Raw genomic sequence first — 18,788 nt, 5'->3', positions numbered from 1 at the left:
AAGATGTCAGTGTGCAAATTAACTTGAAATTGCCATTTTTCAATTAAATTCTCATTTTGGATTACATTCTATCACAAAAGGTACCTGCTTAGAACCCAAAAGGCATACATGGCCAGGGCAGCGCCAGTGGTCAAATGGATTGCATTATTGTATTCAAAAAGGGAGTGGGTGGGTTTCAACAGTGAGTGAGTTTCGACAAGGCCACTGCATCTTCTCTCTGCCATCCCATGTTCTATCCTTCTTTCTCTCTCTGTCTCCCCTAAGTAGGGGTGGCCATGGGCCAGACCCAAAGATGCCGCGTGCAGTGGTTCCCCATCCTTGGTTTAGAGGGAGCTGATGTGTATGTTACATATGGTTTAAGTCTAGAGAATCTTTCTGGAGTAAGGAGTTGGACTATCTAACTGATGAGGTACCTTAGGCTTCTTTAATTCTCAGAGCAACCTATTTAGAGTTAGCATGAAAACTCTTACCTGATTTGGTGAACAAACAGGAAAATCTTCAACTGGTGGAATTAAGCCCTGAGCAATCAACTGTCCATAAGAAGGAGGTGCTTCTCTTCGCAACAACTCAGCCTCAACCCTTGACAACTGTGTCTCAAATGATCTATTTAAAAATCCAAATAAATTATATGTTCTCCAAATTCAGTTCTCATAGATAAGAGCGACACCATTATATATGCCTGCTCCTTCCCCTTTTGGGGCAGGGATCTGTCCTCTTGTAATCTGAAGTGCCATGCACAGATACTATTACTATTAATTGCACTCATAATATCAATAAATTTCACAGGATGAACAGAATTTACACACACACACACACAATCAAATTTGAATTTGTAGTTTCAAAGTGGTAAATACACAAGACTAATCAAACTCTATTTAGTGAATGAACAAGAAGATAAACAAAATATCCTAAAATCTCAAAGAACAAGGCTACAAATGCTGTTGGGTTGCAAAGTATATTTACGAGTATGGCTGCAGTCCATTAAAAAGCATGGCAAATCTTGGCACAAAATGTCCATAAAACATAGTAGATTCTGGGAGGTCTCCCCAGTATGCTGGGCCATACTAGTTTGGGGTAAAGGCTCTTGGTGTTGGCATTGGTCAGTAAGGTCACTGGCCTTTACACAGTACTGTAGCTTGTCTGGATGCATATTGGACTCTCTCCACTCATCCTCTACAGCCAAGGACCAATGGGGTAAGTCCAATTCATTCCATAGGTGTGACTGCCTATACGGAGGCAGTGGAAACTCCCATGAAAGTATGGGGCATTCAGAGTCATGCTACTTAATGAGAACTGTACTAACAAAGCATTTTTGTATTAGTAAAAAAAAAATGCAGAATTCATCAATAAAGGTAGCCATCCAGTGTCATGTTTGGACTACAATACTTTAAGGTAAATCAGAAATAATATACAGGTTAGATTTTATAACAGGATACTTACCTTCGTTCAAACATTCTTAATGAATACAGCTTACAAGTGCACCCCAATGCAATGACAAGGAGCAGCCCACAAATAAGGCTCCCAATGACAGCAGCAGTTATTACTCTGGTGGGCACAATAACTGGACAATTCTCTTCATCGCTACCATCACCGCAATCATCTTGAGAATCACAAACCCAGCTTTCAAACACACATCGATTATTTTTGCAGTGGAAGTTTCCTGGCTGGCAAAAGAAGCAATTCTTTTCATCGGAACCATTGGGGCAATGATTTTGGTAGTTGCAGCGGTCAGAGCGTGGATAACAAGCACCATTCCGAGAGCAAGGAAATTCTTCTTTCTGGCACATGGTGCAGTTGGTTTCATCCCTTCCATTTGGACAATGCCAATAGCCATCACAGCGCTGCTGCTCTGTGTAACAGCCCCAGTTTCCACCACATGGAATTTCCCATGGCAGGCAGAAGCCATCTACTTGATATGTAGCATTAAATCCTCTTGCAGCATTCACCTTGTCAGCACAAAAATGCACTCTGATTTGACCAGAAGATGAAACAACTGTAAGAGGGGCATGAGAATCAAAAGCAGTTAAAACACGCAATAGTTTGCGTGGATTCTCCTCTAATCCATCATATATTTTGACATAGTCCCCATAACCAGTACCATCAAGTTTAAAGTCAGTGAAACGCAAAATAACTTTGCGGTGATCCCCTGTGTCTATCAGCCAAGTGCAGTTGCTACCTGGAGGATAAAAGTCTGGATAATTAGGAGAATTGAAAGTACCATAAAAATATTTTAGCAACTGCCCACAAGTTGGCACACCACAGTCTATTTCATCTCCCAAGTCAAGACAGTCAAGGTTTCCATCACATTTTGAAGTTTCTGGAATGCAAGTGTAAACATTGAAACGAGACAAACACTGGAACTGGTTGTATGCACATGGCTGGAAGGAAGCAGCAGCTGGAGGACTAGCTTTGGCACAGATTTCTTCATCAGAGTTGTCTCCACATTCATCCATGTCATTACATTTCCAAGATTCCGGAATACATTTCCCATTAGCACAATGGAACTGGTTACAGTCGCAGCTTGGCTCACTGGATTTCCCTAAAAATCGCACATTTAAGAAATTATATATTTTTTAAAGTTTATCACATGCTGATTTTACAGTAGCCCCTTTCATGCATTACTCATGTGTAGAAAAGAGCTACAGTGTCATGCCTATAGCCCTACCCCCAATGAAATACAGCTCCTCCTGGCCCTATCCAAGCATTTGTGCAGATGTCTGAGGCAAGGAAGCCTGCACACCTTGACCTTTAAGTGGGTAGGCTCCCCCAGGCCCTGTGTGATCCTGGTTCCAGAATCTAGGAAAGGTCTGCTTCCCCGTTTGAAGACATCCACACAAATGCTTGGATGGCAGAGTTGGAAGCTTCATGTCATATGGGGCAGGACTACAGGTGCAGCCCCTTTCTACATTACCCTTTCATGTAAATAACCTGTGCGTCAGTGTGTCATGGTTATGACACACTATTAAAGCTTTCACTCATCAATGTCATAAGAATTATTTGGCTGGAAATAGTAAGTTAACAACTTATCCAAAACAATATGACAGATTCAACTGGACTGGTGTAAAAAAAAAACCCAACGCATTCAACAGCGTATGAAGTTTTGAGCAGCTTCATATGCTACATTTTGTACTCTGGTCTGTATGCTTTGTATTCAAGAAAGCACAAATACAAAATGTGTGCATGTTCAATCAAGGATGAATGGCATAGTGTGTAAAATATGGTATCTCACTCTCTAAAATTCTTGGGAGGACCAGGCTCCTTCTTTGAAATTCAATATCAATATTTTGAATATACATACTACACATGTCTAACCTAATGCTTCAAATGTGTCCCAAACTGACATCCAAAGTAATAGTTACATCTGTTAGCAACAGCATTTTTCAGTGTAGTGGCTAGAGTGTTGGACTGGGAGCTGGGAGATCTGGGTTCAAGTCCCTACCCGGCCATGGAAGTTCACTGGGTGACTTTGGGCCAGTCACAGACACTCAGTCCAACCTACCTCACAGGGCTGTTGTTGTGAGGATAAAATGGAGAGGAGGAGGAGAATGTAAGCCGCATTGGGTTCCTTGCAAGAGGAAAAACGGCGGGATATAAATGCAATAAATAAATAAATAAAATAAGGGAAAGTTTGTTTTCATTGAGTGGTTAATGCACAATCTTTTCAAACAAACAAGGCTACAAACACTGTCCCACAAATCGAGACAAAACAGGAAATGTTTTATTGTAACATTTCTGCATTTGAAGCTTACCTGCAAAATAAGTCAATCTGAAACCTTTCCGTGATATACTATCATCTGAATGAAATCTGATCCAAACATGGTCCTGTGAAGAGATATATGGAGATGGAATAGAAGACCCACATACTCTGTAATTTTCCATACTTTTGTAGGCCCCTATTGTTAGGGAATCTGAACTGCATCGCCGTGATCCTTGAACATCAAAATCCTGAAAACTGCAAAAGGCAAAAATTGTCTTATTATTTTTGTTTAAAATCATCATTTAACTAATATGTTAAATAATATTTTAGATGAGTTTTTGACTGACATGAAGTTCAACAAGGTCCAAGGAACTGTTTTATACTACATTACCTAAGGATCATGGTTTTCACACATTCTAATTATACAAAGCTGCATCTTAATTTTTATCTCTCTACTCGGGAAAAATACCTTTCAAAACTTTAACAGCTTTTAATCCAGAATTGCAGGTAATCATATCTAAATATCAACTATAGACATGAGCTTTTTCTTAAGTCTATTAGGAAAATGTGGGTAATTCCCCTCTTTATTTCAACCCCCCTCCCACTAAAAACAGAGTCACTGAGAGGAGGTTTTAAGTTATTGTCGCTAACAGCAGGATATATCATACACATGATTTATTTCCATTTTTTAACCATTCTAAGTAGCAACCTGAAATACTATTGCTGAAGGTTGGATTTCCTAGGTTCTATAGCAAGTTTCATGCTTCCACTTGTACAAGAGGCTGCTCAAGTGGAGTTTAGTGTCACTTTTATTTAATTTACTTACAGGTAATGATACTCTGCTCTTCAATCCTAAAAGGGATTTCAGAGTAGCGAACAGTAAAAATAATATTTTTAAAAACTATTACACAACACTGTAGTTACGAGTTTTGAAACAAAACTTCCATGAGTGGCACATCTCTTCTGCATACAGAAGGGTACCTTTGGATCCAACCTACCAAAGCGAGTTCCTCAAAGGAAATTGTTGTTTTCAAGGAGAAGACTTCCATGACACAAGCAAACTTTTTAAACAGAGTAGTTTCAAAAGCAATCTTTAATACTGCATGGAAACTGGCTGTTCAAATCAGAAAACCCCACAGGTTCACTGGGCTAGTGAAAGCTGTTACATGAGCCTATGAGGCCCTTTGGATTCTGCCTTAAGTATCTACTTCCTGAACTTACTGATCAGGTAAGATCATCACTACAGAACCAAATATGTACATTGTAAGGAATGCTGCCAGGCATCGATAATTTCACAGAATCATAGAATAGCAGGGTTGGAAGGGGCCTATAATACCACCAAGTCCAACTCCCTGCTCAGTGCAGGAATCCAAGTCAAATTTCATTTATTTCATTTCTGTACCGTCACATAGCTGAAGCTCTCTGGGCAGTTCACAAAAATCTAGTTCTAGATTTTTACTTTAAATCTGACAGCCTGGCATAACCTATCTGCTGCTGTATATCTGGATCTTTAATTCGAGGGATATTTTTTTTAAAGCTGAACACGGCGAAGAGAATGGAAGTTAAGAGCAATCAATCAAAATATTTACAAGAACTAATTTCTCCACCAGCAAAACATATAAGCAAACAATTTTAAACTATCATTGACATCTTCCACAATATTTTTTAGAAGGTTCAACACCCAAATTACCTTATCGTAATAATTTCCCCTTGGTTTGCCCGGATATACCAGCTACAGTTCAATCTAGCAGGATATTCAAGAGGCCAGCCTGGGCTAGTGATTATCCCACTTGGGCCTCTAATTTGTTCTGGAATATCTCCACAAGCTGAAAAATATGTAAGTTGATGTTATTAGGTATAAGATATTTCAGCATATTAAAAGTCAGTCCCTAAGGTTTAGTGGAAGAACATCTAGGGTGCTCATGGAAGATGTCTGCCACCAGAATGGCAAGGGAGATTATTTTCAGTGATTCCCCCCCCCCCCGAAATCCCTCATACACCCCACAAATCTGCTCCAAATGGTTGAGGGAATCCATTGGATACAGGCTGTATTTCTTTAATTGTGTGACTTTACACAAATGAAGATGCAAAATATTACTGAACTCTAATGAAAATTAAATAAAAATATTCATTAAAAAGTATGAACAACTGGATCATCAGCATTGCAATCACTTCTCCACAAAGTCAAAAGCAGATACACACGTACTTAGAGTTGAGAAAAAATGTTTGCAAAGCACATTATTCAAATTCCGAAGTGTTCCATTATTTTATTCTAAACAAAGTAAAACACAGACAGCACACTGTTAACTGCATTCTGAAGAGCAGAAAAAAATGGGTAAATTTAGTCTGGGTAAGTCAACAAAATGAATACACCAGCAGCTTCCAAACATATGTGAACAATGACAAAACACACATGCCATGCCAGGAAAGGTGATGCATGTAAAAGGAACACGCTGCAGGTAAATAAAGCAACAAGAAAAAAGTATTCCCGCATTTTTTTTTGTTGTGAAGCTGAAATGTGTACTTGGAGTAAAATTAAAAAGTGGTTTATGCTTCAGCACACATGACAGTTGTAGAAAATGGAAAAATGCAAGCCTCGGAAATTTAGAAGTCAGATTTTTCATCAATCCAGCAGTAAAGATTTGGTTTTACAGAAGCTGTATTGTTTTCGTTTAACCACCCATTAGGTGGTGCTCTTACTCCATTACTCTTTGGAATTCTACATTCATTTCTATGAAATGTACTCAAATGAACAATCTCTTACTTGGGATTCATGTTATGGGACAAAGAAGATATAGAGGTTCCATCAACAAAAAAAGAAGAAAATAATAATGTACACTTGTAAATTCCAACGAACCGTGCATGATATTCAACTATCTCCTTTCAAAAAAATTCATGGTCAGATTTTTAAAACTAAAGAAACATTATAAATGCTGACTTGTTTTTAAAAATGCAATTATTTGCCTCAAGCACAGAAGAGTACAACTGGGTATTTATGACAAAGACATCTATAAAAATATAAATCACAGGCCAAACTACCAGTACTAGGAAAGTCCTAATCCCCACCAACTTCTGCTCCCAAATCTACACAAAGACAGCTGCCAGAGAAACAAATCAGCTAAAAATACTTAACTATTATAGAACTCAATCTTTCCCAGCAATTCATTTAATTTTTACACTTATAAGTAACTTTTGCTAAATTGTGGCTGCGTTTGGACATCACGATAAACCAGGGTGGCTTAATAAGTTACTCACAGTAGCTTATTTTTTAAATAGTTCACGATGCCCAGCCACACAACTGGGCTAATAACTACTTTGAGTAGCTTATTAAACTACTCACAGTAGCTTACTATGTGTAATTTGACTCACCCCCCCACCCCCATCCTGCTGCAATCCTCCCACCCAAACAGCAGTGCTGTTTCACCTCTAAAGTGCTGGAAGGTTGCAGGATCCGGACAAAATGTCCTACACATCCCCCCCCCCCCGCCCATCATAAGGCACCCGATCCACCCTCAAAACCCTGCACAATTACCCTAGGGAAGAAAAAATCCCAAGTGCAGCAAAAAGGGTGAGATGCCTATAACGCCATGGGGGTTTGCAAGATCGGGACGAAACCTCATAGCTAGCCTCCCCTACTTAGGAGGGGATACACCCTCCTACACCCTCAAAATCCAAAACACCCTCAAAATCCAATGCCCTGACACTGACAGCAGCAAAAATCCAAGGTGGCTATAAAACCTTGGAGGTTTGCAGGATCAACGCTCATTCACTAAAGAGCAATTCTCCCCATAGCCACTGCTGGCAAAGAGGCTTTAACATCTTCCCAAAACTGCAAATGAAAATTTTCTCCCCCACCCTGCCGCCCTGCTCCCATGAGGGGCAGGAGAAAGGGCCTTAATAAAGACTCATTTCCCAGTGGGGACCCCCTTCGTGCCAGGGTGAAACAGCTCCCTCTGGGGATGCCCCTATTGGGGATCCACTCCCCCTGCCCCATGCCTCCCCCCCACCAAAAAATCCCATTTCCCCCCACCTTTAGATTACAATGGAATTGAATGGGCACCTGTAAATCCCATTGGATTCCACTGAAATCTAAAGGTGCCCCACGCTGGTTATTGGGGTTGGGGGTGAAATCCACCTCCCTGTCAAGGATTGGCTTGCCCCCCGTCCTTGGCAGGGGGTTGGATTTGGCCCCCCACCCCTGATTTTTACCTTTTATTTTCTGTTCTTGGAACCCCTTTTGAACAAAAGGGGTTCCCAAAATAAAAAAGCCATAATAAAAAAGGGGTTGAGGGGCAAAATCTACCCCCTGCCAAGAACCGTGGGGACAAGCCAGTCCTCACGGGGCACCTTTAGATCCCCAATACAAGTCAATGGAGGTGATCTTCACTGACTTGCATTGGAGATTCAAAGGGCTGCTCTTTTTATTTTTAATTCCCCCCCCCCAATACTGCACTGGAGCACAGAAGTGGGAAACTGAAGGATACAGGCTTCCCCCCTTGTGCCCTGGCATGTTTGGGCAACATGCAGGGGTGCAAGGGGGGGGGAGCCAGTTTCCCGCTGCTTTGCACCTGTGCAGGACCAGGAACCTGAACAAAAAAATACCATTTCCCATTTGTGCACATGGGAAAAATTACAGTGAAGTGCGGACAAGGTTCCCAGTCCCATTTTTGCACAATGGGACCACGAACATAAAAAAGGGGGGCTGACCCCAATCACAACTGGAGCCAGGAAGGGGCATGAGTAGCGGTTTGAGCACCATCTCGAATGGTGATTGTGCCTTGCTTGGCAAGAGCAGCGGGAGTTTCTGCCGCTCTTGCGAAGCAGCTCGCTGGTGCTCTTTAGCCACACTGGAGTGCCAGACGACACGATATGCCACCGTGGCTAAAAGAAATCTCACTGCAGACTGTGGCTTATCAGGGTGGCTTATTTTGGCTAAATAAAACACAGTGGTTGGGGAAAACTGCACGCAGATGACGCAATAAGCCACAGTGTTTTCCCCCCAAAAATAAACCATAGTGGCTCATCATGTCATGCGAACCCTGTCATCCATTCTCAGTAATTCTTATAATGACCTTGTATAAAGTAAGAATCACCTTCAACAAGGATTACTTGTCCTAACGTGCAAGGGGGGGGGGATACCTCAGCCAGCTGAATAAGGAACTCCACATAAGGGAAAACATCTGTGGCCTGGGATTTACTGGCTGAGAGCTGTCCCTAATTTTACAGGTACGTGTTGGGCCTAAAAATAAAGAATAAAAGATCTCCTTGATAGCGGCTCTTATTAGTGATGTTGTAGAGTAGGTGCGGGCAACTTGTGGCCAGATATTTTGGCCTACACCTCCGGTGATCCCTCACCATTAGTTTTTTATGGCTAAGGGTAACAGGAGCTGTAGGCCAAAACACCTGGAAGGCCACAAGTTGCTCAATCCTGTTGTAAAGAGAAGAAAAAATACTGCTACAAAAGTGTAAATGAATCACTGGGCTGAGGCCTACCAGCCTACATTTATCTTTTATTTAAGATATTGTTAAATTACTGTGATGGATGGTTTGGTTTCTTGTTTAACAGTAAACCAAAGGAGGAGAGGGAGAGAAATACCTCAGTCAGCCCACACAGGCGAGAAGGCCTATGGCCTGGGATTTACTGACTGAGACTTGTCTCTACAGGCCCAAGCTGTAGTACCAGAAAGAGGAGCCCTTTTAAGCATTCTGGAGAGAGAAGAGGACCTATATTGTGCTGAGGACTTTTATGGTATTTGTCATTGTTGTTCCTCTTGTGGGTTTCTTTCATTCATTCATTCATTCATTCATTCACAATATTTGTATACCACTCCACATCAAAGATTTTGGCGCGGTGAACAACAAGATAAAAGAATAAACACCATATTAAAACCATTAAAACATTTTAAAAGAAACAGATCCTGAATGTAATAAATGGTGGCTGGTCACTCAAGGAAGGCCTCTCAAAATAACAATGTCTTCAGGAGGCGCCAAAAGCAACACAACGTTGGTGCCTGTCTGACCTCCAAAGGCAGAGAGTTCCACAGGAAGGGGGGGATTACAATGAAGGCTCTTTTCCTGGTGGACTCCAGCCAGGTCCATGTGGAACCACCAGGGACATGCTCTGATGACCTCGGTGGCCAGGCAGGTTGGTAAAGGAGACGGCACTCTTCTCAGGCATCCCCCCGTTCTCTGTGTGTATCTTGGAGAGGTACCAAAGAATGTGGAAATTTACTGTTTGTGGAATACCCATTGCAAGTTATTTATTTCCATAATTTGTGATAAGATATCCTATATTTGAATATTTGGGCTGTCTGGTTTTTTTTTTCCTAAGCAACTTTACGAATTTAGAGCCACAAAGAGTAAAGACTTTGAACTATGTAATTTGTGGCCCATGTTAGCCCATTTTGGCAGGTTACGTTAAAAACAACAACAGACAGACCAAATATTCAGACACAGGATAACCATTCAGACACAGGATAACCAAACATCGGGCAATTTTAGATTAGTATATCCTATAACTTTTAATAAAAAGTATTTCACATTGGTTTTCATGTTCCTTGACAGAGGAAAGGGGAGGGGGAATGCTGGAAGCGCACAAAGACCTCCCACGTCCTGTAATGGCTTGACATGCTAAGTGACCACACATTCACTGGGGTGTGTGTCCATATACATAGGAGTCCTACATTTTCCCAGTGTAATGTAAGAAACAACTCAGAACTCCTTCAGGGTAGCTTATGCACCCCACTATTTGCATAGGCAGCTCCCTCAGTGTTGACTAGAGAAAGGATAACTTTTCAGTTCCAGACACCTTATTATAAGCAGACCAAATAAGTGCAGACTGACTCTAAAACTCCAAGCTACTTCTTACTCCAAAGCAGGTATGCAAAAGCCATCTATAGATCTTTCAATATGGATGCCAGTACAAAATAACTAGAGACAGACTGCTGGAGCACAACTGGGTTTTTAAAGTATGAACTTTCATTATGTAAATGATGAAGATTGGGTATTTAGTGAAAGCTTACTTACAAAATCTACCAATGCAGTTATGTTAATTTAAGCTAAGTTAAATTAAATTAAATTAGTCCAAAGCATCCTTTTCAGTGTGTGCTGGCAGAATAGACGTAGCTGACACTTAGTCTAGGCAAGACAGAGGTGTTGTAGGTAGGGAAACCAAGTACAATGAATGGAGTAAATGTATGGTCTTAGATGGGGTTGCACTTCCCCTGTAGGACCGTGTGCACAGTTTGGAAGCCCTCCTAGACTCTGTGCAAAGTAGGAAAGCTCAGGTGGCTACAGCAGCCAGGAATGTTTTTTATGAGGTTAGGAGGGTACGCCTAAGCTGTCTGGAGAGGACAGACCTTGCCTTGGTTATTCATGCACTACTAATGTCCAGGCTGGACTATCATAATGTGCTCTATGAGCAGCTACCTTTAAAGGTAGTTTGGAAACTTCAGCTAACCATATGTTGATGGGAGTGAGGCTGTCAGATCATGTGGCAGCTATACTGCACCAGCTGCATGGGTTAGGTGTGTTTTCAAGTCTAATTTAAAGTGCCAATTTTAACCTGGTGTTCCAGGTATCATTGGACTGCAACTCCCACCATCCTTCACCACTGGCTATGCTGGCTAGGGCTGATAGAAGTTGCAGTCCAACAACATCTGGAAGGCCACATGGTCCCAAATTGTTTAAGGTTTGGCAAACAAGTTACTTGATGGACCATCTTCACCTTTATCAGCCTGTCTGCACATCAAGATCAGCAATGGAGGTTGTTCCCACTTGCCCACCTTGCAGGGCAGTTAAGCTGGCAAGTATAAGGGAGAGGGCCTTTTCCACAGGGTCCTCACACCTCTGCAATGAGTTGCCATCGGGGGCCTGCCAGGCCCCATCATTACATGATTTCAGGAAAGCTCTGAAGACCCATTTGTTTCTTTGGCCATTTCTTGTCTGTGTTTTATTGGATTTTATTGGACTATCCTTGGATTTTAACTGTAATTGTGTGTTAGATTTTAGTACTGTTTGGACTTGATGCTTGCTGTTATTGCTGGTTTTTATTGATTTATTAATTGTGCTGTTTATTATTGCATGGGACTTTATTTGGTAAACCATATTGAGAGGGCTTTTAATGGCCTGGAAATATTTTAAATAAATACATGAAATAAAACAAATGATTGTCCTCGAGCAAAAGTCCTGACCTTCAGCAATCTCTTTAGTTTTTTTCTGGGTGGCAAAGGAGAGGAGCCAACCTTAAGGAATCTGCCAGTACTCCATTAGTGTTGCACTGAATTACTCCTTGTATTAGAATAACTGTGCAGTCAGGTGAACAGCAGATGCTGCTTCAAGCCCTATCAAAGAAAATGTATAATATGGCTGCTTGTGTTATTGATAGTAATATTGCTTTAAAAAAGAATATTCCAATAAATTTCACTTTACAAAACTTTGGTGTAAGAAAAATCAACTTGGGCCAACTTTTCTCTTTAATGTTTGGAAAAATAATTAAACATTTAGAAAGGAATAATCTGTTCACGAGCATGGAGGTATCAAATTTATCTTATGAAAATGTTTCCATGTTCCAGTTGCTTCATTCCTTATTACATGCTGCAAAAGGCAGTAATAATTTTTATAGCCAAATATCTCTTCATAAGATACCAGGTGGCTTTCAATATTTACTATTTAAGTCATGCATGAAATTTAAACATTACAAAAAAATGACTTACCAGTTGAGACTCCTGAAATATGCACATTTTCAGAACGTTCTGCAAGAGCACTGTTTCCTAAAATTAAACATAATGAATAAACTAATTTCCAAGATAAAATTTGTAGAAATTCTTCAGATATAGTATTACAGAAAAGAAAAAGAACAAAAACTGAGCTACTTTAATATTCAAATACTTTAGATCCAAGACCTCTTCTACTACATTTTTAAAGGAAGAACAAATAGGGGGAAAATATAATGATTATACAATCAAAACACAAAAGGATTCTGTATCAAACAGTGAACAAGTTAAATAAAGAACCCAGGAGGCATCAGAGCTTCATTTCCCCCTAACAGATTATAAGGGATTTCAGATGTTTTAGTCTAATTTAAGTTTCCTCTTCCAGTGCTCTTTCACTCTTTTTATAATCCTGTTCCAGCCTCCCCGTTCCACCAACAAATAATGGAGATTAACAGAGTGAGATAAGCAGAGAGAAGAGAAAAAAATCACTGACCAGCTGAATCTCGAAGGCAAGCCCCCTCCAGCTTTTCTAGGCTGTTTGGAGGAAGCCACCATCAGAATTCTGACCAATCGGAGTTTGGCTGCTTTTCACCTGGTAAGCCTAGGAGTAGTCAAGTTCTTAATCTTGCCATATTATTTTATAGCAGCATCTTTCCAGTGTCATGACCACATTGCATCTCTACTTCTGTTCATTAATTAGAGGATCAACAAACAATGTAGTGCTGTGAATAAAAATTACTCAATCTGCGTGGTAAAATATGCTTGCAAATGACTTGCCAATTAGCGACAGCCAGAACATGGGTTAATTTAACCTATGGGACTTCCAAACGAAGGATAAACCTTTAAAGTCCCCTTTCCATGTACAATGCTCCCCATGACACAGACTTCCACCCCAACCTTTTTCTTCCGTAATGTTATTTTTCTTGCCTTGTTATGTATATAACTGGGAATGGCTGTTTTAGGCAATGTAGCTACTGCATAACAAGACAGTTAAATAAGAAGTGATGTACTTTAAGAACGTAACAGAAATCCTTATTTTTAAAAACATTTTTACCTTGCTCTGTAGTTGAGAAAGGTAGTTAAGCTTACAAAGATAGTAATAAGATTTACAATCTAAAACACACAACAGAAAAGGAAAAGGACTTGGGAGAGTGGAGGAAAAAGGCAAACTCAGGCACTAGTTCTTAGTTACAAAGTTCTTATAGGGGTTCTTTTCGGAACGGAAGGGCGAAGTAAGTTGCCTGCAGCTGTTCCTTCTCTGGAGGATGCATGGGGCCAAGTTGGTCTTGTCCTTGCTGTGATGCTTTTCCTGGAGGCAGCGGGTAAAGCATCCCTGCAGCAGAGAGCACTGCTGTTTTTCAACTTTCTGGTGATAGAAGCTGAGGGGGAATACCCCAGTTTCCTTGCCAGAAAAAGACCTGCTTTCCTTTTGATGGGAGGAGATTAGTATAACCCAAATTAAAAGTTCCACTTTCTTTACTGAGAGCCTTCTCCAGCTCTGTTCTACTGCAAAAAGCAGAATCGGACTCTTAATATGTTCAGGGAATGGAATGTGATCTTTCTCTCCTTTCCAGATATTATACTTACTAAGAGCATATCAGGAGTGTGCCCCTTATGTGTGTATGTGCTTGTAAGGACAGGGCTGACAATGGGATGCGGGCAGTGTCTTCCTTCCTCTGTGAAACCCACAGCTGGATCTCAGATGAGATCTACGAACTTCTTATTGCAGAAGAATTTCTCAGATTTAAGAGACAGTTTGAATCTAGGAGCTTGCCTTATGCAAGTAACACAGAGATCCTGTGAAGTTTTCATATTTCACAAGGTTGCAGGGTTAGAAAGAAATAGGACCATATAGTGCTGTTTAATTTAAAGGAGGTAGTAAGTAGGGATGTAGAAATTTTGTTAAATCCATTCCATCTGTGTTTTGCAGATTGTCTTTCGTTCCATTGTCTGCTCATTGACAGAATTGGAGTTTTTGTATGAGAATTTTGTTCAGTTGCAAACACACCTTTGCACTAATGTGCACTGATGCAAATCCACCCCAAAAGTAAAAACAAAAACAAAAACCAGTCTGCATGTCTGTAGAATCTGCGAAATTTGGAAAAAGCTGGTCCGTTGCGGAATCCATAGGATGGATTCATAGAAATCTGAATTCATTTGAATCTGTTGCAGATTTCTCTGACATTCCTAGTAGTAAGTTACCAAAGCAGATTGTCCATAAAGTATGAAAAAAAATCTGATTTCATAAAGTATGAAAAAATCAGATTGTTAAAATCTGCTTTTGGCCTGCCTTCCATTACAACTTGTCACTTAACAGACTTCCCTCCAAATACGTATGTCACGCACTGCACTCAGCACACTGCTTTGTCATGACAATACATGAACAGTGGGCTCTTACAAATAAAAATATATACTGATAAATATGTATGATCCTGATTCAGTACAGGGGAGTATTCCAACTAAGCTAGTGAAACTCAGGGTGTAATTCTAAAATCATATAAAACCAATGTAGGCTTGGTACACATTTTAAGACCTGTGGTGTGCAGTTCCATTTATTACACAGGCGAGTGAAGTAGCAAACTATTTCCCACTTCCAAAATCCTGCTGGCTCATGCCAGCCAGGGTAGAAGGGTGGAGGACAGATTTTTCTGCCAAGAGGCCAGGTGGAACTCCAGTTGTTTAAATCCCCCTGCCTGCTATACCAGGTTTAACAACCCTGACACTGAAACCAAGAGTTGGGAAATTAACTACACCAGCTCCAAGCTAGAGTAGTTGATGGGCCCTACCATGGCACCTCTCAAGGGAACAAGTGGGCTTTGAATCTAGCAAATACAAAGCTACCTCCGACTTTCCCCAAAATACCAGCTGAAGATCTATGCCTACAGAGCTTTCCAGAGGCATAGCACAGGCCTGCTCAGCAGATTACCCCTCTGCCAGGAAAGGGGCACTTCTGCCCCATCTTAACCTCCCCTCAGATGGCTGTCCGAAGGGGGTTAAGGATTGTGTTGTTGATGTCTTTTTATTGGCAAACTTTCTTTTAATACTGGTTAGTACTATACAGTAATATTTGTATCCTATGTGTAAAGAAGCTACTTAGAGGTCCTGTTTGGATGTAACAGTGGCGCCCATTAATTAACTGTGCACCGCACCCGAGCCGCATGTGAGCCTCTTCCTCTTTCCATTAACAACCCTCGAATGCTGCATTTGAGGACTGTTTCCGTGACTGAACAGGGGCCCTTGGGGTTGTTCTTGGATTAAAAATGGGCACTCTGTTACTTATGATTTCTACATGTGATTGCCCCCAAACCACCTTAAAATCACAGATCTGCAATTTCAGGTTGGTTTGAGGAAGATCCCATAAAAAAACCATGATAAGCCATGCCTCTGATCCTTCTATGCATGCTATGGTTGGTGCTGGCAAGTTTAGAGGGTTGTGTCATGCCCCAAACTGGAGGAGTCCTCCTCAGAGGAGGAGCTGGAGGCCCCAGAAGCCCAGGATATTCCAGACCAGGGACTGCCACCAGACCCACAGAAGCCTGAACCATCTGGGGAAGCGGATGCAGGGCCATCCTTGTCAGGAGAGAGGGACTCTGCCCCTGAGGCAGAGGCTGAGCCACCCCCTGATCCCCAGGAACATCGTTGCCTCAAGCGACAGGCTAGCAGGGCTCCTGTGCAAAGGAGTGATCGCATCCCTCCCTCCCCATTCCCTTTCCTTGTGCGTAGTTTTTTTTTTTAGGCTATAACCCTGAGGGCAGGGCCTGTCTTCTTTGGTCATTGATTGTAAGCCGCTCTGGGAGGCTTTTCTGGCTGAGGAGCAGGATAAAAATACTATAAATAACATCCAGAAGAGGTCTTCTCAGGAGAAAGAGAATCCTCAGGAGTAGGCTCTGGAAAGGGAGCTCTGATCGCTACAGCTGAGCTCTGGGTGGGTCTGGCTGGCTTTGGCCTTAAAAGCCTTCACTGGAAACCCAGCCAGCGTTGGAACAACTTGGTCCTTCCAGCCTCTGCCGTGTATCTTGCCCCCTGAATCGTGCCCTGTGTCTGATGCTCTGTTTCCTGACCTTTTGGACTGCTCAACGACCCTGCTTCTGGACTGTGTAACATATGAATGAGCTGGTTATCCTGACATGACCCACAAATTTCTTGGGCCCAGGGTAGCTTGAACTTTGCCTCACCATATTGTCAGGAACATTGTCTATGTGAAAGGGTGAGATCCATTACCGAAGAGATGCTATTGACTGACCTCAAGGGTCTCCCAGCCAAATACCAGGAATACAGTGATGTTTTCGGGAAGAAGGAAGCAGACCAGCTTCCTCCACACCGGCCCTATGACTGTTCTATCGACCTCAAGCCTGGAGCTCAGATTCCTGTCGGGCGGATTTATTCCCTGTCAGAACCAGAGCTTGCTGTGTTGCAGGAGTTCCTTGACAAAAATTTAAAGAGGGGGTTTATTTGACCCCCCACTTCTCCTGCAGCGGCCCCTGTTCTTTTTTGTGAAAAAGTGTGGAGAACTCAGACTCTGCAATGATTACCGAGCACTGAATAAGATTACAGTCCGCAACCAGTACCCTCTTCCATTAATTCCAGAACTTTTGGAACATCTCTGAAGAGCAGTTGTCTACATCAAACTAAATCTACATGGGGCCTCTAACCTGGTCCAAATCTGTGCTCGGGATGAATGGAAAACTGCATTTCGTAACTTGGTATGGCCACCAATAATATACCATAATGCTGTTCAGTTTGTGCAACACCCCAGCTGTCTTCCAACATTTCATGAACATAATTTCTCGTGATATTTTGGACTGCTTTGTCGTAATTTATTTAGATGATAGTCTTATTTTCTCCAAACATCTACAGAACCATATTCATCGTGTCCGGGTTGTGTTACAGTGACTCAGAGAATGTAATTTGTACGCCAAACTGAAAAGGTGTGCTTTTGATCTTTCCTCAATGGTCTTTTTGGGACACTGCATATCCCCAGCTGGGATTCAGATGGATCCAGCCAAGGTGGAAACAATTTCGTCTTAGAATCATAGAATAGTAGGGTTGGAAGGGGCCTACAAGACCATCAAGTCCAACCCCCTGTTCAATGCAGGAATCCAAGTCAGAGCATCTTGGTAGGCCTCTCAGGGGGTTAAGGACGTCCAGGGCCTCCTGGATTTTGCTATTACTGCCAGTTTATACCCAACTTTGCAAAGATCACAGCACCCCTCTCGAGCCTGTTGCAGTCATAGGTGCCATTTCAGTGGGATACAGCCTCACAGCAATCATTCCAGCAACAGTGCAAAGGAATGCTCACATCCAGAAGAAGTCTCCCCAGGAGAAAGGGACTCCTCTGGAATAGGCTCTGGAAAAGGAGCTCTGATTGCTACAGCTGAGCTGTGGGTGGGTCTGGTTGGCTTTGGCCTTAAAAGCCTTCACTGGAAACCCAGCCAGTGTCGGAACAACTTGGTCCTTCCATCCTCTGCCGTGTACCTTGCCTCCTGAATCATGCCCTGTGTTTGGTGCTCTGTTTCCTGACCTTTTGGGCTGCTTAACGACCCTGCTTCTGGACTGTGTAACATTATCTGACTGTTCTACTGTGTTCGACTTCTTGCTTGTGATCTTGACTACTCTGCTGCTGCCTGCTCCTTCTTTCCTGACTCATTGCTGGTGTTCTGACCTCTGCCTGGATTTTGACCACTCTCGCCTTAGCTTAAAATTCCTTGGACTGAAACCTGTGTGCTTGCCCATTTGTCTACTCTATTGCCTTGCTCACTGTATGTGCTTGCAAACAGCCAAGACTTGCTCTAGAGCGGGCCAGCTGTATGTTTGTATTTCTCTGCCAGGAATATTTGGACGTTTGTATTTCTATTATAACTATTTGTTGATAATGTTGGGATGTTTATATTTGTTTCATTTATTTGTTAATGTATGAAATAATTTCCAATCTTGCAGTCTTGTCGTCTTTCTGACCTGACCCCGCATGGTGGCCATCTTGTAAGTAGCCACACACCCCTCCATGGTGGCCATTTTGTGAGTAGCCATGCCTACACAGTGGCCATTTTGTCACCGGTGCCTATTGCACTTTGTCAGGATTCCAAATGCACCCGCAGCCCAAAAAAGGTTGGGGGGCCCTGCCATATACCGTCCTTACACCATTGGTTTCAGAAGGAATTGCCAAACACTTTCATTAGTGGCCTTGAGAACAAAACTACATGTATGGATGCATTTAATCATATATGTAATAATGAGATGATGATCATCATAATGATGATGATCATATATTGCAATCAAAAAATGAACAGCCTAGATAAGTAGAAAGGTACATAAGTAATATAAAAATAGTACAGAAAGTGTGCAAGTTGGGATCTTTTAGGAAGAAAAGTCACTGCATT

The 18,788-nt window shown here is 41.8% G+C and overlaps 1 protein-coding gene across 2 annotated transcripts in view; it reads right to left on the bottom strand.

Annotated features, from left to right (window-relative positions):
* The window catches only part of LRP12 (LDL receptor related protein 12), a 37,377-nt gene that overhangs the window by 1,833 nt on the left and 16,756 nt on the right, over positions 1-18,788 (bottom strand). Inside the window, exons 2-6 of one of the 2 annotated variants that reach the window (XM_084848957.1) lie at positions 12,412-12,468; positions 5,388-5,523; positions 3,750-3,952; positions 1,441-2,539; positions 471-603 (exon numbers count right to left, since the gene is read on the bottom strand). In XM_084848957.1, the coding sequence (XP_084705083.1) occupies positions 471-603; positions 1,441-2,539; positions 3,750-3,952; positions 5,388-5,523; positions 12,412-12,468 (1,628 nt within the window). The remainder of the gene's footprint in view (positions 1-470; positions 604-1,440; positions 2,540-3,749; positions 3,953-5,387; positions 5,524-12,411; positions 12,469-18,788) is intronic. The other variant, XM_084848958.1, reaches the window with a different exon arrangement.

This window comes from Heloderma suspectum, chromosome 4 (genome assembly GCF_057233095.1).
Source record: "Heloderma suspectum isolate Gila_16-S chromosome 4, 16-S_ref, whole genome shotgun sequence".
NCBI lineage: Eukaryota > Metazoa > Chordata > Lepidosauria > Squamata > Helodermatidae > Heloderma > Heloderma suspectum.
This window is presented reverse-complemented; position numbering and strand designations above follow the sequence as displayed.